At 37.7% G+C, this 23,035-nt stretch overlaps 1 protein-coding gene across 1 annotated transcript; it reads right to left on the reverse strand.

Annotated features, from left to right (window-relative positions):
- Positions 1–3,410: 3,410 nt before the first annotated feature.
- FAM175B (family with sequence similarity 175, member B) lies at positions 3,411–22,616 on the reverse strand. Its single transcript, XM_009582328.1, is given in 9 exon segments — positions 3,411–5,331; positions 5,334–5,621; positions 10,467–10,581; positions 12,638–12,722; positions 13,389–13,508; positions 14,085–14,275; positions 16,880–16,946; positions 19,464–19,500; positions 22,532–22,616. Coding segments are annotated over 6 exon segments (912 nt in total). The 5' UTR covers positions 14,231–14,275; positions 16,880–16,946; positions 19,464–19,500; positions 22,532–22,616; the 3' UTR covers positions 3,411–5,173.
- Positions 22,617–23,035: the final 419 nt, after the last annotated feature.

Genomic DNA, 23,035 nt, shown 5'->3' on the forward strand with positions numbered 1-23,035 from the left:
CCAGGGAAAAGGCAAAGAGCTGCAAGTTAACATCTTGTTTAAAGGTCGGAAAGAGGAAAAACCTGCCTTCCTAGATTTCCACTGGCACACAGTCTACTGCAGGATTTAATTCTAACCCACCTACGTCTGGTAGTAGGTGTCAAGAGATGCTGATGTGATTGAGATTAGTCCCCTCTTCCATGAAGGCATTCAGCTGACCTGCTTTAACATCCATCTTCATTTGCAGGACTTGCCCTGGGAAGTTGAACCTGCAAGTCTCTCAAAAATAAGAAGGTTGAGCTCCTAATGCACACTTTGCCGAGGCTGAAGCAGCTGGAGTGAGCAGCTTGTAAAGTGAGCTCCCCCGGGCCCCTGCGCTGCCTTGCAAGCCTGCGGAATGCAGGATTTGCTCCCTTTGGCAGCGTAACGGAGCAGCAGGCTTTCCCCCGCAACTGCACAAACTGTTTATCTGCCTTGAGGGTGCTTTGCTCTCCAAGGGGATTGGTAAGTGCTTCTGGTCATTCCAGAAATGCAATCTGTGTTCAGAAGGATTTTCAGAGGCTTTGGACGTCATTAAGGTAAAATTACCACCAGATTTATGGGAAAGTGTAGAAGCTTAGCTTTAAAAAAAAAAAAGCCCAGAAAGCAATTTCATCTGAAATCAATTGTGAGAGCAGTGAAAGAGCTTGCAAATTTAGCAAGGCAACCGTATACCCCCTGCTATGGTATGCCTGAAGTGCGAAGATGAGCAGCCGCTCCCACTATGAAGGTGCATGGACCATCCTTTAGTTCTAGATCTAGGTAGGAAACAAAGGTCTTCATTGAGAGTCTATAAAAAAGCATGGTCATCTTAAAGCACTGGCCTAGACTGGCAGACCTTAGGCACGAGCTACGTACCAAACCAGGCTGTGGGGCTGGGCAGGACACACGTACCAATTGCTAGTTTGTCATAGGGAAAGGAGTAAAAACAACGCGGCCGAGTCTCCAGGGCTGCTCCATCATTTCCCCTGGACTCTCGGCTGCCACTCAGTAAAATCTGAGCATCACAGCCTGGTTTCCTAATCAGTCAAAATAACATCGAGATTTTTTACCTGTTCTAGCCCCTCTGTCCCCCATGAACAGTGATCAACCCCTGCCAAATTTTGTTTGAAGCTGGTAAGTACAAGAGACAGCCCTCTCTGCTTCCACCAGCACCCCAAAAGGGAATAACAAAAGCCATTCCCAGTGAGGAATCTGCAGGTATTTTTGTTCACAGCAAGGGAATCTCTCCTTTTTTCTCCTATTAGCAACTGCAGCTGAGATGCTGCTATACAACAGAAGGTTATTTACAGGTAAGCAAGAGTAAGAAAACACAGGAGTCAACAATTTGAAGGATTCTTACATTTTGTTAGATGAGGTGTGAAACATGAAGCAGGCGAGAGCTTTGCAGGAGTCCTTCGAAGGTGACTAACGCAAGTTTGAGAATGCGATGTTAGGGTCGCTGTCTCTTCTGACCACAGGCTAGGACAGGTATTAGCAATTTACAAATGAAACACTAATTAAGCTTCTGTTTTCTTCCTAAATCTATAAGCTATAGAAGCGAGCAGTATAAGGCATATGTACATGCAAACACACACACACATTTGGAAAAGCAAATATAAGTGCATATGATAGAGAAATACGTATGTGAAACCAGCATAATTTCATACGGTAAGAGAAAGCCAGGGGAAGAGTCTTCTCAAAGGAAGCCAGAGAGATCGATACCTTCCAAGCTGATCTACAGACTGCTCATAAGCAGCCGTGGAAGAACCAAGCAAAGCAAGTCTATTACCAAAAGGCTTCAAGTTAACCTTGCAGGTGTCTGCAGTGCTGAAAAAAGCAAAGTTACAGACTGACAAGTCAAAGAGACAGACAAGCACTGACCAAGCATGAAGGTGTACCCTTTCACATAAGAGAACCCATAGAAACAGTAAGGAAAGCATCCACAACTGGCCCAGCAGACATATCCATTTGCAGAGGTTCACCTGCAAATAAGAATTCCACTACCGTGCACCCTCCATGCCTAGAGGTTCTCTCTCCCACAGTAATTATAAGCAGGGGGCGGTGGATAGGACAGAAGATGCTGCTGTCAATTTGATCTGAAGTAATATTGGTTTCTTTAAATGCTGTCTACTGCTATAATCAAAGGTATTAAGTCTAAATAAGAGGAGCTAAACAACAGAATATAAAATGTACTGATCTGATACTAGTTACCTTACATATGGTCTGAAGCATCTTTTCACTTAACGGAAAACCTAAGGAGTCTTTGCTTGTTTATCTGATTTTGCTGCTACATGAAGCAGCAACAGCTTCCCTTGAATTTTAACTCAGGACAGGTCAGAGCCAGTAAAATGTCCCCGAGTAGCTAGGAGATGCTAGTCAAGAACTCAAAACCTGCACAGCCACGAATATGCCAAAATTAAAGATGCTCACACTTCTTTCTGCCAACACACGCTATTCCATAAGCAAATAGAGGATTTGGAGCCTCCCATAGTGTCAATCCTAACTAATTTCAGAAATATTTGGTGATGCTTTCTTTTGTAAGCATATGTGATAGTTCTAACTCATTGAGACTTTCCATATGGTACGTTCCTGTTCTAGCTATAAACAATCGGGGGGCAGGTGTCACAGTAAATTTGGAAATAAAGGAAACAGCAATTCTAGGTTTCTCACAACAATAAAACATTGTACCAGAGAAACTACAGGATTTTGAACTAAAAGGCACAGATGCCAGTTTTTAGAAGCTGCCTACCTGTTAGTGAGTGGACATTGCTACAGGTCTTGCTGCTGCGTTTTGTGCTCCTGAGAATCATCAAAAGGAACTCTTCATGAGTCAGACATGGAAACCTGGTCCTTCATGTGTATGAAGTTCTGGTTTTCTTTATAATTAAAGCTGCTCCCTATTGCCTTCAGATAGACCACAACCCAACACGTTATTTTTAACAGGACTGTAATGAAACCTGCAAAGTCCATTCACATGTATTTTTACCAGAATATTATCTGAATTAAAAAAAATAAATTAAAACCACACCCTTTGTTCTTAAGTAAGCAGTTACAGTAAATGAAAGTACCTGCAGATAGGCACTGGCTAGAGGACATGATTACATACTTGTTCCACCTCCAATCACCTACATGTTATGTGTAAAAAACAAAAAAAAAAAGCAGAACTTAAGACATTTTTTGTTATTAAAATATTCCAGAACTCAAGGATTTTTGTATCAACATAATTGTGAGAATGTGTGGCAGCTATGCAATATGCAAGGTATAGTGCTACCTCCTCCCCCTGCCATCAAATCCCCCTCTTAGTCCTACAAACAGACTAGCTTTAACAAACCATCAATTTGGAGCTGCATTTCTGTATTCCTGGCAAGTTATTTCACTGACATGGAACCTGACAAATATTAAAATATAAGTTACAGGATTAAATAAGATTTTATTGTCACATTTAACTGCTTTGTCAGAGATGTACATTTTGCAGGTTTCTGTGCGGAATAAAAATAAAAACGGTAGTTGCCATCTTGTCAATTCTGATTTCGACATACACACATCTATACCACCTGAACCACAGGTGCTTGCAGATAGCCAGCGGTAACAACAGAGCAAGTCCTCTGTTAAATGGATTGCAACACTCGAAGACAAAATGCATCAAGTTAAGGCTAATGAGAATAATGTAAAATAGTTAAAACAGACCACTAGATGTTTAAAGGTGGAAACACTCAATAAAGAGTGGCAATTTTAACATCTCATTTTTCCCAAAGTCATTTTGCTTAATTTAGTACAGGTAAGGAGAGGCTAATGAACAGAATTCTGCCTACATATACAATACATACTGAAATTTTAGTCTTTTGTAAATCTGATATATTTAAACTTTTAAGCGACTGCTTTGTTCTTCTGGGTGTAAACCAAGTAAGTGGTTATTGACACCTCAAAGTGATAAATGCTTAAGATAACCTCATCTTAAAATGTGTATTTTCTCATTTACAGATCAGGGATAAAGTCCAATAATACAAACTTCTTAGTGGCACAATTTCACATATTTTGGGCAACGTTAGCATACAAGCAGTATTTAAATAAAAATAAGTGCATCCAAACATGAAATTCTCTAAATATACCACACTTCATTTATCCCAAATGGCAATTTTCTGACGAGAGCTGTAATTCAAATTAAAATAATCATTTACACATTTCACCCAGAGGAAAAGAGGTAATAAACCCAGGGGACTCTCCAAACAATCTTCTCCTACCCTATCCCCTATTTATTACATAAAATAACTCATCTAGAAGCGTAAATCCAATATTCAGATGCAAATAAAATGCAAGAAGCAGTCTCTGATGTTTGTAATTTGCAGACTCCAAAGTCCAATCACGATGGAATTTACTACTTCTGTCAGTCATTTACTCCTGTATGTGCACTTCTTATTTATGCTAAAATAACAAATGAGACAATAAATGAGGCTAGTGTGGCATAAAGTCATTGTAAACCCAGCAAAACCAGAATAATTATATTTATGACATTCATTTGGATGATTTACCAGTCATCCCACCCTCCCACACCCTTTACAGAAAAAAAGGCAACCATCATTTTAAGTGATACACACATTCTGCTAGTAAAAAAGTTGAAACCAACCCCTTCTCTGTTAAAAGAGCATGCCGATAGAAGAAGGTAGACCACATCTGTTCCAATCAGGCTTCTCAGAATTATCAAAATTTCTTTGCTTGCAAAGGCCAATTTGGCTTACCATAGAAAGCTATTTTGAAGGCGGCTGATATATTTATTCCCTTTTAAAAATTAAAATTCAAGGCATGATAGTGCAAGAGGTAAGTTTTGATTTGAGAACATTATTTGTAGACTAACTGTGCTTAGTTACTACATCCCAATTTATTGTCTTAAAGAAAAAATGGCAACAAAAGCTACAAGATCTCTATAAATTTCATTTTGCCTAAATTTACCAGTACATCCATGAACCTCATCAGTATTAGTACAACTTGATTATCCTAATGATTCCATTATAAAACTTGCAAAATGTATCACAAGGTGAATAAACCATCTAGTGCAAGTCTTCTACATTTTGTGTGCACAGTATTCCTGTGTAGTTCATTTCCTCCAGGTTAAATCCCCAAAATCTCTCTGTAACAATTATGAAAAAAACAGTGTCATGGATTTTTTTCCCCCCTATCAAATCTGAGAAGTTTGAGTGTTCCTGGAATCACCATCAGGATGTGATGAAGGTCGTGAATCCCTTGTCTGTGAATATTCACTGTCAGATGATTCTGTAGGTTCAAGCAAATTTTCATAATCACTGTCTTCTGATTCATCAACATTGTCACCAACCAGGATGCTCCATTACCAGAATATTTCAATCCTGCATTTGTGGAAACATAGCTGGAAGAACCTACTGCTTGAGGTCGAGGCATAAAAACATTGCTTTCTAGGAGACCATGACCGACAGTACTTTCTTGATTGGTTGCATTGAAATCAGAATACGGAGGGGGAGGATCAGAGACATCTGAATCTTCAAGTGTGCAGCCTTCCACAGCAAATCCAGTGTAGGACATTCGTGGAACAAACATAGGTTCCAAGTTATCTGTTGGCATTTGCCTGCTTAAAATTGCTTGCTGCATTCCTACAAAAGCAAAGAACATTGGTGTACTTAATGCTTACTTTGCAATATACTTTATGTAATCTAGCTGTAACATACCACACTCACCCAGCCCTTGGCTGTCCTCTCTTCTTCCTTTCTGGTTGTTATTATTAAATGTTCATCCCTGGCATTGCTTTCAAACTCCAGCACTGGATCTTTTCCTCTCAGTCTCCACTACTCACCTCTGGCAATTCTGATTTTCGTATTGATGACTATGAGACACTATCCCTAACCGTCATGTCAAATCTTTATTACTACATCCTACTCTTTGAGCTTTACAAAGAAGATCTTCCCTAAATTTACCAGTACATCCATGAAACTCATCATTATTAGCACAACTTGATTATCCTAATGATCCCATTTCAAAACCAAAATGTGTCAGAAAGCAAATAAACTAAGCGCAAGTGTGCTACATTTTTATGTGCACAGTCATCCTGTCCAGTTCATTTCCTCCAGTTTAAGTTCCCTAAAAACATAGCTACAGGAAGTTTCCATAACCTGTTGCTCTTTCCACCTCATCATCTCTCTGTATTTCTCTGTTCCTTCTCACATCAAAAAGTAGCTACGCTAGAGCTCATCGTGCCTGCTCCTCTCCACCGACATCTTATTCAGTACTGAAAGTACTGACTCACTTTTCATCAGACCATAATCAGCTTTTACTGTTGATATTACATCTTAAAATCACACTTCTGTACTTTCTCTTACAATGCCCCTTGTGCTAGGGGACAATCTCATAAACACCAGCAAAGAAGTTACCTTGTCTTCTTCCCTCAAATTATTATTTTAAAAACCTTCCCTCCCAAAGTCTGTGATTAGCCTAGCAGGCTGCTGGGACCACCATGTATCATGCTCACCTTCTGCTAGCCAAAACATCTGTACTCACATGATACCTCATATTTAGATTGCTAACTAGCTAGCTGAGCAAGAATCATCTTTTGAACCTGTGTTTCTATATCCCTAGCACAGTGATCCACAATCAGGGCTTTCACACTGGTGTAACACTGGTAAGGTATGTTGTTCCCTGCACCTGGAAGAGTCAGACACGATCACTGAAATCTGTTCCCTATGAAAAGCCAGACATAATGGGTAAAACCACCACTTCCGTGTTTTGACTTTTATTTAAGTAATTGTACAGTTAGACAGTTGCTATAAATAAATTTGTCTAAGGACAGGGTTTCTTTCCAATCCATGTGGTTTTAACAATCAAAGCAAGACCAAAAGCCACAGATATGTCTCGCCTTTACGGATTTCACAGCATCTCCATGTTTCATAATGAATAGACAGTAACATAAGCACTATGAGGATTGAAAAAAAAAATAGCTGAAGAACTGGTTAAAGAACAATTACAATGGTTAACAGTCACATTGGAAAGACGCATCAAGACGAAGCTCCCACAGCTCTGCACCGGAACTATACTCACATTAACAACCTAAAAGATGGAATTTAATCAGCACATGCTTATTAAAATTACAGACAGTACTATGCTAGTAATAGCTGCAAGTATAACAGTATCAGAACAGGAATTTGAAAGTGATCTTAAATGAGATGATTCGGAAAATAATTTAAGGAAGACATGCACAGGAATAATGAACTGCACAAACTGCAAAATGAGGAACAGTTACATCCTTTTGCAGAAAAGAAATACAGGTTTAGTGTTGATTTATGTAAACTATAAATATCAACATGCATTAAGCATGCTCAGCTGTTGAGAAACAGGTATTATTTCAGTATGTACTGTAATGGTTAAGACTACAATTGGAATACTGTATCTAATTTTGAACACCACAGTTTAAGAAATAGGGAAAAACTGGAGAACTCTACAAAAGAAAAGGACTCGTTAGAGGTCTAGGTATCACGACCTAAGAGGAAAGACTGCAATAACTGGAATACTTAGAGAAGACTAAGGAAACAGTTTCAGTCTTCAAATGTACATAAGAGGCTGCTGTGGAAAGGTAAGCAGAAGGCAGCTTAAATTAGAGTAGTATACATTACACATGAGGAGAAACTTCCTTGAAGGAAGGTTTGTTAAGCACTGGGAGAGACTTAAGTTTTTGACTGATTTCTAACTGGTTATTAACCTCCAAACATCTGTCAGAATTGACACCGGTATATGTAGAGCTGCCTTGCGGCTAGGTGATAGACAAAATGGTATCAGCTCTACTTACTGTAACACCATACTTCTGGAAAAAGCAAAAATCAAGGCTGAAGAGTTCCTTTAATCAAGTCAATGAGATATTTCTTCAGTAATAGAAAGAGCATATTCCCTCAAGCGGCTACATAACAGCACTCCATTTTTGGTCCACAACACGAGAACTGCAGTGGGAGATCTCCTGGCATCTGGGAAGTGCACAGCACTCACTATATCCTAGAACATCCTACTACATGTACAAAATCATTTCCATGATCTTGCAAGTAAAGTCTCAACCAACTTTTACACTAGAGTGTTAAAGTCATAACCTATTAACCAAAAATTTGTAGGAATACAAGCTTTTGCACAACACTACCGCAGGAATTTGAATCAAATGCTCCCTTTTCCTCCAGCTCAGAGAATGATTAACTAGAACATTTAACTCATTAAAAACAAGGAAATTCTTCCAATATTGAGAAAGTGACAGAACAGAAGGCCAGCTTCAGTATTTAGCTACTCACATCTAAAAATATTGCAGAGATACAAGCTGCATGTTTTCTTGTTTCAGCCCTCTCACATGATTATCTGCTCCAGCATAAATTTTCAGTCCAGCATTTGCATCTCACTGGTAGTATCTAGAGGCTAGCACCGACTGCTCCTTCTCCTCCTCCCCCATCTTTTGCCATATGGGCTGGGATCAGCTCCAGTCACGCTAAATACCCATCTCTACTTCTCGCTAGCTCGTGTAGTAGCAGTTCCCTGGCTGTTTCATCTACAGCCAAGCAGGAAACGGCAGTGACTCATGCCACTTCCATCTTTCAAATGGTCTGTAGCTGATGCTGGATCTTTACCTTATCTTTGAGGTTCAGAGAAGGAAGAACTTGGGCTGACGGATCAAAGCTTGCTCTAAAACACTCATGTGATAACAGTACCTTGCTGCCTGGAGAAAATAAAAATATCCAGTCATAGCAGCAGAGGGGCCTGTTGCACAGTTTAGGGTGTTGACCCATCTAAGCCATCTTTTAGTCTCAGACACAGCTTGCAGCTAAAATTACATAATTTGGTTGTTTGCTTATCATTTCAAAACATGGAAGAAAGAGTCAGTGTTGCTGAAATATGTAATTTGCTTATAAATTTTTTTTTTTTTTAATATTACTTCCCATTTGCCTGTTTTCTGCTCCTACTCTCTACCTTCAGTCTTCTTTTACACTCACAAATTAAATTAGATCAGCAATGTCTCCTTGGAAAGGTCCAGCCTCTTCACAAAACCTATCTACGGCTAAGCAAAAGTTTCCTGAAGCCACATTCAATTTTCAGGAAGGAGGGACAGTGTGGCAACCAGCCAAGTACGCTCACACAATAGGTCTCACTGATTCAGGAAATTATGGAGCAGCAAAAAAGATGAACATACACCTATTACTGGCTTTCCCCACCAGTCCTAAATATATACTATGAAAACTTGTACTATTAATACAGAATGCAGAACCAACCCTAATAAAAACATGGATTTTTACTGGGACTTATTTGCACCATGGAAACTTAAACCCAATCAACTCGATACTAATATAGGTCTTCAAAACAAAGCAGAAGTATAATTTCTGCATTCAGAGCTTCACTGGAAAGAAAAGACCATCATGCTTGTATTGCCTTGAATAAATCAAAGAATTACCTGATTCAGCTTCCCCCAAAATGAATCCCCTCCCAACACACTGCAAGAAGGACAATATTTCAGTAGCTTCATGGAATTAAAACTAATACAGATTGAAATTCATATCAGTGATGACATGGTACTTGAAATAGGTAGGCAAATTCCAAAAATATTCTGCACTTAAGTAGTTTCTTCCACTTTCTAGCAGGTACTCCTGAAGATAGGAATGACTTCAAAATGGACTTTTGAGAAGATTTAGTTCAACATTGAAAAGTGGTATTTCAATGCTAATCATGTTCACCACTAAGTCAGCAAATAATGCAAAAATGCTGACTAAACTAGGATTCAGTAACTACCAAGTGGGAGAGGAGTATAAAAATGTAGATGGTCTGTAAATCAGTGGTGAAAAACCCGATACATCCACTAAAAGCTACAAGGTCAAAAATCATCTAGACAACACTTCAGATGATCTACATCAGTGTTCACTTAAGCACTCGTTTTCCTTCACCCAGTTTGTCTGGTATCCAGTAATATAACTGAACACGAACTTAATTGGTGCTGGGCTTGTATTTGGCTTGTATAGGGTTGGGGAGTGGGAAAGGGAATAAAGATTAAAAAAACCAAACAACCCGTTGATAGCTACTGGCCTGTAAACACAGTACCCTGCTTCCATGTAATACTTCAAAAGCAATCCCTCCAGTGTTTAGATTTGCTTCTTCCATTCCTGGCTTTGCTCCACTTCTCCCTTCCTACAACTGATCTTTTCCTGTGTTATTTCCAGAATTGACTTTCTCGTTCTTTCTCTACACCTTTGTCTCTCTCCTATGTTTTAAGTTTGCTAACACTGTATGACTACTACAGAAATATCTGCAGTACACATACTTTCACAGTTCAGGTATCATTCAATGTAAATCCACCATATGCCCTTCCCAATGTGATTTTTTTTTTCTTTTGCTATGAGCTATCAGGAATACAACTCAAAATAATTCCACAAAACATTTTGTCCTTACAGCATCTGCTTCTGAAACAAAAAAATTAAATGGCAACTTACTTATTTCTTGTTCTTTTTCATTTTTCTTTTGGGCGATTTGCCTTTTTAACTTGTTTACATCAGCTTGAAAAGATTCAACAACACGTTCACTTTTTTCTACATCTATACATACTGCCTAGGAGAAAAACATAAGATATGCTAAGATTTTGCAAAAATACATGAAAGACTTTCATGACAACATTAATAAAGCTACTATCAGACAAGAAGCCATTAAAAGCACAAAACTAAGAGCAGGAGTTAGCTGTATCAGAGCATAATACTCAACCTGAAGATCGTTCTCTTTACCGGCTGTTGCCAATTCCCAACCGCTGTGTCATAAGAAAAGCATTTCCAAATAATTCCTCATTACAGGAAGATTTGTAGTAAGATCCAAAGTTAGTTCTTCCTACTTAGTGGAAGAGACTTGACTTTTTTTTTAAAATACACTGTTGTTAGCACAATAATGATACTACAGTAGCATGATTTTAAAATGTAGCATAAAGGTGCGTACTTTTTGTGCTAGACTGAGGTATGAAACAGTTGACTCAAGAGACAACTGTCCCAAGCTGATACCTCTATTAAATAAACAAGACCTATGGATTTTTCAACAAGATTTCCCTATACTGGTCAGGAAATGAATGTGAAATTTTCATAGAAGGATCTAAGTTTAAAAACAGTTCTGGATAGTATTGATTTCATTTTTAATCTAAACATGTTACACTGGATATTGTTTACTTCTTCAGAAATGAAGTATTGGTCATTATCGTTAAACATGATCAGTTTTGAAGAGTACACAACTCTAAAAGCACTGATGAGTCTTAAACAGTAAGTCACTAGCCATTTACTGTTTCTTGTCCAAAAGGTTACTATTAGTGATCTTACCTACAGAGTTGAAAAACATTAACTATGCTTTCAGTCCTATATCTAATTTTTTGAAGGTTATAAAGTTAAAACCCTCCCCTCCCAACTAATCGGTGAATAATGCAAAGGCATGTCTCTTAGCTGCTTTCCAGAAAACTTATTTCCAGTCCCTTAACATTCTCTGTGAAACAGTCACTTTAAAGATAAAAGTTCCTCAAGTTAGCTAACACTTAAATTACTTTAAAGCTCTGTAAACAATGTACAGCAGCATGACTTACATGGTGAAATACAACAAAGTCATAGTTTTAACAGGTAGGAAGACAACTCCCTGATGATGTTACATTTTCCATTTTTCCAGACACTAATTCAAACAACAGCAAGAGCATGAAAGCGTATAAGCACTCTTGGCAAAAAGAGCATTACAGAATAATACCATTAGCTAATGGGATAGACCTCTGAAAATAAATTTTCATGTCTCCTGAAGCCGCATGAAAGCTGTCTGCCTTCTCATTGCAAGTTACCCACCTTACAAGGCAGGTTAGAAAGTAGCAACTTCCACCCAGAAATAGTAGTTCTCCTGTGCCAGCAGGGTCAGGGGATGGTTGGAGCGATTATCGCCTTGTTCTCTGCTGTATGTGCCAACCAGCAAAGCTAAGCTGGAGCAGAGACACAAATCCCTCCAGGGCAGATGTAAGGGGAAAGCCTGGAAATAAGCTGTGACTACAGCACAATTAGCAGATGTGTGCGCTCCTGAGGCAGCACAGCTATGCTGCTCTTCACATAGGACAAGCTGTGAACTGACAGGCTTACATTTAGTAGATTTGACACTTAAGGCACTTTCAGATGCTTTGCCACATTTGGAGCAGGATTCACTCATGCTCTACACAAAACATTCACAAGTTTGAACTAACAGATGGAGCTCTTTGCTGCATGCTACGTACCAAGAGCCAGGAGTCATTTTTGAACTCACACAGGCAAGCCAAGCCTTTAAACCTGTGCAAATCCTTACAGCCTTCAGCAAGGCTTTTCTTCAGCACGTACTCTTAAAAATAGCTAACGTCTCCCAGAAAGCACTAAGCATTAAATCATTCTTACTTGCAAAAGAGAAAGAATTGATGATCTTCCTATCAACCACTTTTACAGCAGCCACTGCAAATGCACACATTAAATAGAAACTGACACATTTCATTATTAGTCAGACTTATTTTCCTACAGTTCATGATAAATTGTTTATGAGCTCTAAAAATCCATCTCCTCCACTCCTGGTTTAACCAAAGGACAAACAAGAGATGCCACATACATACTGACCAATATTAAGTAAAGGAAGTTACCTGTACTTTTTCCTGAAGTGCATTATAAACCTGATATATAGCCCTGATGTCCTTCATCACTCCATCTTTGTCAAAAAAATCAGTACTAAAAAAAAGCAGAAATCATTAGTTAGAAAAGACAACACAAGTTTCTAGCTCATGCTGTCTTTGAATTGCTGTTAAGCAGTATATCACTATATTTCTAAAATGTATTTTATTTTATATTGCTAAAAACATACCATACTCTCTAGAACCAAAATTTGGACAGTAACATATTCAATAACAAAATTCCTTCTGGAACAATAAAGTCCTATTTGAATGAGATTAAACTTGTGCAGAAATCTTTAAGCTTGTATAATTTCATTGTTAACAGTCAGAAGAGCTACTTTGCATTTACAGCATTTAATTAAAATTACTTAAGAAAAACAACAAGACTTCAACACTTCCAAGTCAGAGTTCAAGTTTTAAAATCAAGCTTGCACACCGAATTCCTTGAAGGGGTGGGTGGAAATCAAGTTAAGAAACTTGCAGCCAGAAGGCCCACAGCACCGACTGGCCACACCAACGCTGCTTTTCTGATTAGTGCACCAAGTCCCCTTTGTTCTTCTAAAAGGTTCAATTCTAAGCAGGAAAAAAGCACAGTAGGAACTGACTATTCTGCTCCAGAACTAGTTTTTTTTCCTGCTTGAAATGCATATTTGTAGTATTCTTTGGAAGGTACAGAACATAGCGCTTGATGACTGTACTTCATTTGCAAAGGAAAAATCCTTACCCGTGTTCCTTAATAACTTTGGCATAATTCTGAGAAGTATTTGGCACTGAAGAAACTTTGTATTCCTGTTGACTAGTGTTGCCTAGATTAGGAATAGTAAGTGACACCCTTTGATTATACCTGTAGAAAAAGTTTAGAAAGACTTCTTAATTTATATTCAAAAGATTATTTACAATAGCCTTGATATTATTCCATCTTCCTGATGATCACAACTCATCTAATTTTAAAGCTTCTGCATTAGGTTTATTATAAAAGCTGCTAAATATTAGAAGTTGTGTTCAAAATAAACACATGATCAAAAACTCCCTTTGAGATGGACCCACCTCCGTACCTCTTAGAACCTTTTAATTGTGCATTCACACTACGACAGATAGAAGAAGGGTGAAGCCACATTCAAGTCTATTTTAAGAAACATGGTACTGACATCTGATTTCTCTTAAAATATTTTTTTTTATTGTCTGAAGATTTAAAGACTGAAAAGAACTTTTGCTCACCCCAAAACTTTAATTTGTAAGTTACTTGCACAGAAAAAAAAAGCTGTCATCACTGACAATTGTACACTGAGACATCATTTGACAAACACAAAGCCTTCTCTATGTGTAATTGTACGAACTTGAAAATAGTTTAGAGTATAAAGAATAGCAGTAAGAAGTAGAACAAAAAATGAGGATTGGTTCGTATACAGAGATTGCTTACCTTCGGTTTGGTCTAAAAAGCACATATTCTAAAGCATGTGTTGAGTTATTTGCAGTGGAAATGAAGCTGAAGAGAAGGAAGACAAGATCAGGCACTCCAAGAATGTGCGTCAGCTGTTTATGAATGATGTGCTCTCGATATGACATTTGCTGCTGAGTGTTTCTCCTAAATCTGTACCATCCAATAACGTTCTGTAATCAAAGTATACCAGAAAAAAAAAGAAGTATTAAGTGAGACATACAGATTTACCTTCTTATAATTAAGTTGCTAAAACTGTGGTATCACGTGAATTAGCTAATAGCTTTATTACAACAAAATCGGACTGAATTACTAGAGGCTTGCACCTATTAAACTAACCGAAACAAGTGACATCCTGTTACAACACGACCATTAATTGCTTAGCCTTATTGTGCTACAAACACCTGTGTGTCCTCAGTGGCATTCAAGATCCCATTTCCAATATACTTCAATTGTTTATTTTTAGCAACAAACCTTGGAGCATCTACAAATTATTAGACTTGAGCTGTTTTCAAACACAGCAGATGTGAATTTTCTTTAGCCTAAATATTTCAACTGCCTATTCACTTGTATTGATTTGTAAGACACTCCCAGTGCTTCATGAACATATTTGCAAATTTATGTCTGTTCATGAGACATATGGGACTAGTCTGCTGTGCACAACAGTAACATTATCTTATTGTGCATTGAATTGTGAAAGATTCGTATGCACATCAGATAAAACCCATTCTAATGCAATTATTATTTTGAATACAACATACATTAAATTCCTTTACTTCATGTAAACTAACATTTAATTTAAGAGATTAATGAAAAAGGACACATTGTTAACAATTTGGTTTAGGAAGAGTCCCAGGAATAGGCACTATCGTGCAGTGATGCATTAAGACTGCATGTATATATTCAGTAGAACAGAGCAGATTCTATATATTAAACAATGACTCCCATGTTAAAAAAATTGGAAGCATTGTTTTTAACTTTTTATAGTAAATCTGTACAATTACTTAGTCTGAATGTAATAAAATGTGCATAGTTTGCTAACAAAAGAGAATACAAGACTGTCTTGGTTCCCAGAGAGCAGTATTTCCTTCTTTTTTGACGTTATGACAATTAATGTCATTAAATCTGTGGTGCTTTAGTCACATGACACTTGCAAGTTTTAATTTCTCCACTTTTGCCTGCTTTCTCACCACAGATAATGCATCTTGCCAGAGTCTCCCTGCAAGGTAGGTCCTTACAAAATAAAATTCAACTGAAAACTAGTGGGAGACAAACATTTTTTAATTATGTTTTTTGCCTTGTCTCCTGAAGGAGAACTTAATATGCTCTGTAGTGTTCTGGAGTAGAGTTACGGGGTTACAGAATTCTGGATCTGAGACTGGAAACTCACTCCATCATCAGCATAAAGATGTACATGTGTAAATATACACACAAAGCACCTATGTACTCAGCATAAATACGTTAGTATACACAGAGGAGTTTCTTCTGAGAGCATTTGCTGGAAGAAACAGACAAGAAAAAAGCATTACAATCATCAGTGTTGCAGAAGTTGCACAGATTTAGGACTTGCTTCCCTAAAGATCCCTCCTCAGTGTAAGCCTTGTCTGTAAGCAAAAGTTCACAGTTCAGGTGGGTAAGGTGAACAGAAACTAAAGACTGAAAATTCAATTAGCAATTAAGCATCACACACTTTGCATAATGATGATCAATTCACACAATAGGCATTCTTACTCAGAGTAGCGAAAGTTACACTTGAGTCACCTGTAGAGGACAGAAATCCCAAAAGCTCAACAGGTCATGCCTTGACAGTTAGCCCTGCCACGAGCAAAATGCAATCAGCAGTGCTACAAGCAGCTGGAATGACATTGGTTTGCTGCTGCTTTGTAAAAATAAGTTAAACAAGAAAAAAAGTCTTGTTTTAACCACCCCCACCTTGTACTAGCTCTGGCACTGACCAGACCTCGTGAGCCAAATTCATGTACTAGTGATGCTACCCTGCTAGGTCTAACAAGGTCCACAGTTGCTGCAAATTGAACCATGCAAGTCAGTCATCCGTCTTTTTGCCAGAGCAAGCTGACCGGTGGATTCACTTCACTACATACGGAACCACACCTTCAGCTCTGCTCTTTGACGTATCAGTTCATGAGAATTTCTGAATCAATTATTTGATAATTAGAAAGATAGTGCACTACAAGTATGGAATGGAAACACTGAAAAAAAGTTTGACCCTTCTCCAAATAACTACTAAAATTTAATCTTCTTAATACTAGTTGTGCTACTAACAACATATGCGTGGCATAAAGCTATGACAACATCTGACATAATGGATAGAACAGTTTTTCCGGTTTAAAACTGACAGTGCAAAAATTGCAATTACAAGGCTATATCACTACAACTCTTCTAAATGAACTCTTTAGAACAGATTTTCAAATCAGCTATGTTTTTCTTGGTTTCAGCAGCAGAGTGTACAATCATTATGCTACATGTTTAGCTCAGAAATTTGAGTGGGTTAATACTAGCCCTTCACTTTTGGAGACGTAAACTTAAATCCTTTGCACTTCTTCAGGAAATTTAGGCATTGCCCCCAGTTTAATCTAAGTACCACAAATCCACAAACTTCTGTACAGGATAAGCCTTGGGTCAAAACAAACCATCAGATTTGTGAACGAAAATATTTTTTATGGTTAACTACCTTTGTTCGTTTGTTTCCCAAAACATCTCTTTCTTATTATATAGGCTCTAATGACTAGAACAGGAGGAAAAGATAGAAAACTTACTTTTCTTCGGTCTTTAAGAATCCTGTCCAAACTCTCCTCATTAACCTTGCCTGCATAGTCATAAAAGCTTGAACGAAAAAGGAAGAGAGAAAGGTAGGTACACAGTTTACACGCACATATTATACATAAAGTAAGTAATTTATACTTCGATTGTTCTTCAAATATATGGCATTCTATACATTACAAAGCAACTTCTACAGTTTTACCTTTATCAACATAGGTCAGTATTCACACCACCTACTTAAGATATCCAACTCGGGTGCTATATAGAGCACAGTCAGAAGCCTAGGTTGACTGCACAGCTAACAGACAGATGCAGTTGCTCACAGAGGAAGATGCATTTAAATTAGATGCACAAGACTAGCTGGTGTGAAAACTCTAACCCCTTTTAAACCACTAGTAATGACATACAAGATGCCTGTAATTATTAGTTTTAAAATGCTTTTATGGAACCTATTAGTTTGATGCCTAGTATTTCACTGCCAGCCCCTACAAGGGGTACATACATAAATGGACTGTGTAATTGTATTTTGACCAGCATTCTGTAAAACCCTGCTTTGATAATAAGAGGCCTACCTGCCAAAGAGGAAAGGAAAGCAGGGCCATTTTACATGCAACTACAAATCAATTTCTTGAGCTCCAGTCCTGCAATTAGACACTCATGATCGGACCCTTGAAGCCAAGACAGTTATACTGAGGTTAGCAAGAATCCAAAGTATCATGGTCTTTCCATATGGCTCTGCTTACAGAACTGAGGCCAAACCCTGGCAAGTTGTTATTTTGAGGACATGACAGATTTAAGAATTTATAAATCTATCTACACAGACAGCTTTATAAGTTCAAGTAGATCACACTTCATGATAAAAGGAAAAACATTTGAAAATAGATTCCTCCTTGACTTATCTGCAAGTCCTTAGTCTCTTTCAAGAGCTGATATCACAAACACCTAAAGCAGTGCAGGAAAACACTCTGGTTTAGAGGTCTACGATCTCAGCTCTTGTGTGTGTGGGTAAAAAAAACAACAGAAAATCCTGAGCTCAGTACTTGGCTGGTAAATAAGGGTGGAAATAATATTTTTTCAAGATACAAGTTATTGTGAATATTAAGACTACAACTAATTACTAATTTGAGATACAACATAATATTTGCATAATCTTTTCAATACATGTTCACAATATTTATACATTCTTGTAAGTAGCAGATATCCAATTATTTCTCTTTCTATGCTTTATAAGAGTAATTTTCTTATGGGATGAGCAACTAGTATGTAACAAAACACCTTCATTTGAAAATTGCACAGAGAAATCAGTCCTTTTAAAATCGTTCCTTTTTATTCAGTTCCCACATGTTGGTAAAAGCACTGGAACCAAGCCTGTTATACTCAACATCAGCAGTGTCAGCTCACAAGAATACAGAGCGGGTGAGTGATAGGCCTCCTCAGACTGGCTACACTTAAGTCAAAAGGATAAGATGGAACGCCCCCAAATCAGCATCTGCTACAACTAACAGAACAGAGAAACCAGCAGCATGCTCTGGTACTGATAAAGGCTATATGAGCTGTGAGAGTTTCCCCTGTGCTCTGAAGTAAATAAATTCATCAGTTTTCTTGTGCAGAAAGCATGCAGTGGAATACAGACTTCTTCCCCTTCCTCCATGAGCTCAGTTACTAACAACCAATTTCTTGACTGGGGAGAAGCAGTAAACGTGATCAGTTTTGATATGCGGTGCACAAAGCTTCACTAGGAATCAGAGTCTACTAGACACTAGGATATTATCTTGATGTGTAGAGTCTCTAGCATTCAAACCACTGGGTTAAGAGTACCCCCTCTGTAATTATCAGATAGCAAATGACAGCAGTTTTTCTTTCTAATGTAACTAATGTCAATCATAATATCTAAGGCATTGTGTCTTCTTAATTGGCTGGAAATCTCTAAACAAAGACAAGAGGAGATTAATTGGGAATTCCTTCTAAAAAGAATTTCTAGACAGCAATTTAGAAGCCATCACTGTATAACAAGTGAAGACTATAGAGAAAAGCTACGTATAAGTAGATGGAAGCTGCTAAATAGAATATATTAGACCTATATTTAATTTAAATTCTGGTGTACAGGAGATCAGAAGGCAAAAAACCTAGTAAGCTGAAAGTTTCAGAATAATTAGTTGGTGCAAGTTAGTACAACTAACTACAAAACCAGGTCCAAGCAGAGCTAACCTAAGACTACAATAATTTAAATTGGTTTTGACATTCATCCTAATTATCAGCAGTCAGATCAAATCATATCACTTATCCTACCTCCACTAACTACATGAGGTGGAAATTCAAAGAGAGAGAGAAATAAGCCTGTACTAGCTACCTCAGCACACTTTCTAACGTAACATTTTATATTAAGGTAAGTGCTACTAAAACTGTAAACTCATACTCTCGTTGTCATGGCTGATGCCATTTACACATATTCCTTTAATATCATCAGATGAGCAAACAATGCAAACATTGGTAAGTACATTTGAAATGCTAATATATTTCAGTGAGCTACCTATTTTTATATTCTGCAGCCAACACGGGAAGACAACAGAAAATGCTTACCTAAAGAGTTTTGAACAAGGCTCATGGTTATGGATTTCTGCAACAACAAACAAAAAAAAAAGAGACGTATGTCCAACTGCTCAAGGTAAAGAGAAATTACAGTGGCATATCTTGCATGAACTTTCCACATCACAGCTACTGAGCAAATAAACATTTGTGTCAGACCACACACTGCCCTTAATGTCTCAACAACACTTGATGACACAGCACCATACCCAGAAAACTAGCTTCTCTTTCTAATCTGCCATTTTACAGAGGAAAATAATTTAATGATAAGCAAGACATACATTTTCTCAGATATACACAGATATAGCTGAGCCTCAGATACACGCTTTTGATACTATTTTATGGTTGTAACCTCCTCACAAAGGCATTTATGATTTTTTTTTAATTTTTGATACACCTTTCCACAATAGATAACTTGCCTTCATATACACAGTTTGTTACAGCAGCAATGAATAAAAAAAGGGATGGGGAAGGGAATCACTGAAATGTTATACATTGGAGTATTTAACCAGGCAAGGCAAATAGACTCTATGATGAGAAAAGGGGTCAAACGCCACCCCCAAATGGTTAGCTGCAATTTATAATTCTGTCATATGAAGTATTAAAAAGTCACAGCAGTATTTTTTTTTCATTGAAGAGATTGTAATAAATGCTAAGATGCTTATTTAAGCAGCAAAGGTTGTAACACGTCAGTAATCTCAAAGAGGAGCGAGAAAAGAGCAGAAATCCAATCCGCATTATCTCTCTAACATGAAGCACGACTTACTTTTTTGCGGCGTTTAATACTTCTTTAAAGTTCTCCTCTACTCCGACTTTTTACCAAATACAGCTTATCATTTATTCATATTATTATACTGTGATTTTGCCTGAAACTGTATGTGCTCAGACTGAATAGCACTTATGTAGCAATAATATTTCAAGCTCCTATATTAGAACTCCACAGGAGAGTTTAGCAACAACTTTGTTTAGACTCTTCCTTCCTGGAAAGTGACTCACCACCTGCTGTTCTGAAACTCACAGGCTGCTCATGACTGCAATCTCAGCAGAGTAAGAAGCAGATCACAATTCCCAAGAACAACAGACTACACACATTAACATCTCAGCATACTTAGCCACTACCAAAACAAGGTCCTGAACATCCATGGCAGGTGTACTGCCTGAGAAACCATACATTTTCACTGGCAAGAACTCCTCATGATGCTGCTGTTACAGTCACTGACTTTCTTTATTTGGAATTGTTTAAAAGTGTATCAACCCTGTATTTTCACACTGGCATACAAGAATCTGTGGAAGTGATTTGCTAAACAAAGCCAGTAAGTTTAATTATTCCAGCTTAGACCAATTCCTTCCAGCAAATATATTGACTACAGCTACTGAGAATACATACTTGATTCTCGTGTTATCACATTGCTACACAAACCTTGTCTTTTGAAAAACAGGAAGCAACAAGCTTACTGCTCAGAACGCATGAAGCGGCCATCGCTCTAAATTTGAGTTTTACACATTGACTTATTGTATCTCTCTACATATGTACTATATATACACACATATATACTCAAACATCACCACTAAGCTTTGAGACAGCAGACGTGTAAGAATGTTAAAACTCATCTGTGACAACAGTGCCACAAAACTGTCAATCTCAGTTCATGAGTTGATCTGGGAATTCAAGAGTTAATGTTGATGAACTAATATTGAAGTAAAAATTTGGTAAACAAAAAGATATCCAGAAGATCTCCAGATAACCGTAACCAGGAATGTGACAAGAGAGTTATCTAAAAAGGGAATAATTTTTAACGCCACAAACACTTGGTTTATGAAACCACGCTGAGGCTGCAGTTGGTGACATTACTGTATTGCACTGTCAACAATAACTAAGATCAGTTACCACCGAATAGTCATGTCTAGTTTTGTCTGAACAGACATAGCTATCAGCTGCCTTCCTTTATACAACACTTTGATAGTGATTATATACACACAAAAAATCCTATGCCTTTATTTTTTGTAATTTAGCTCCATTAATTAATTGTAATTAACTGACATTTCACTCAGTCAATGTATCACCTATGTTCCCTTAGGAATAACCGGAATGGGAAACTACTTCACTTTCTGGATTCTTGTATACACAGCCATCACTACTTTCAGGTGACAAGTATCTTGAGATGTAACACAATATAGTACACACTTCCACAGATCATTAGTTCTGCATCAGAATAACATTTAAGCATCAATCACAAGATGTTTGTGATTTATCTAAGCTTTATGCAGACCCTGCTATGTTACCTGCAATCAGATCCACAAAGCCAGGTACGTACACATTCGGGTTCTTAAAGAAGGTTTAGATGTATTTTAACATCGGGTTATATATATACATAAACAAAAAAGGCATTTTCTTTCAGAGGTTTCCTATTTGCTATAAACCATAGAGCTAAAAACATGCAACAGCTTCTCACTCGTGCATAAAAACATCTACTTCAACCAACAACGCTTAATAGCAAGATCTTAGATCTTCTTTCACTTTTCACAACAACAACAACAAATCAGCTCTACAGTCCTTGTGCTTATCAATAAAGTAAATTGTTTGACAAATATTCCTCAGCAAATCTTGCTGTGACAGTTTACGATGTCATCAGCTACCAGCCATCCATCCAAACCTTCTACTGGAAATTTGCCCCCTTTCAGTATTAGTAAATCAAGCAATGCATTTATTTTAGTTTGAGCATATGCTTTTATTTAGGCAATCATATCGAGCAGAAAACTCCCTGCAGGACCAAAAGCCAAATAAATAATTTCCCCATCAAGAAATGCAGATAAATGTCTTCAATGAACGATCTTTTTTCCACAAAAGGAGATGCATAAAAACCCCATATCTAGCAAAGGGCTGTTTCCTTTCATCACATCTCAACCACGAACACACAAATATTGTAACAAATGCAACTCTGAAAGACTGGAACATCTTGTGCTGATCTCACAAGTGAAGTAATTCATACTGAATTGTTGTACTGAAAATTCAAAAACCGAACAGTGCTTCTTTCAGAATTTCTCAAAGTTCTATTACTTACCAATCACTTGTAGAAATTCAGTGTTGCTGATCTGTGAATCACTAATGCTAAAGGTCTCTTCTTGTCTCACCTCTCCTAGCAGAAATCCTTCCTACAATTTTAAGGGAGAATAAACAGACTAAAAATAGAAAAAAACCCCCACTATACAGTCATTTACTGTAACTTTCTTAGCATTAAATGGAAGAATTAAAACAACAATTTAGGTTGAAAGACATATCTGAGCTGCAGCAGGTATAACCTGTCCTTAGGTTTACCGAGACTGATCTTCTGATTTACCAACATCCTTTCACAACACTGTAAGAATAGGTTGTTCAAAAGTAATATTCTACTGAAAGCTTCCATAGGTAACACACAACTTATATAAGGCAGACACAGATTACATAAAGGAGCAGTCCCAGCTACACAGGGAAGGGGCGGATGAGGAGGCCTGAGCAGGGAGCAGTGCACCACTGCTGCTCTCTTCCTTCAAAGCTAAGGGGACGTGGAGTTTACGTGGAGTTACAT

This window comes from Fulmarus glacialis, unplaced genomic scaffold (genome assembly GCF_000690835.1).
Source record: "Fulmarus glacialis isolate BGI_N327 unplaced genomic scaffold, ASM69083v1 scaffold7337, whole genome shotgun sequence".
NCBI lineage: Eukaryota > Metazoa > Chordata > Aves > Procellariiformes > Procellariidae > Fulmarus > Fulmarus glacialis.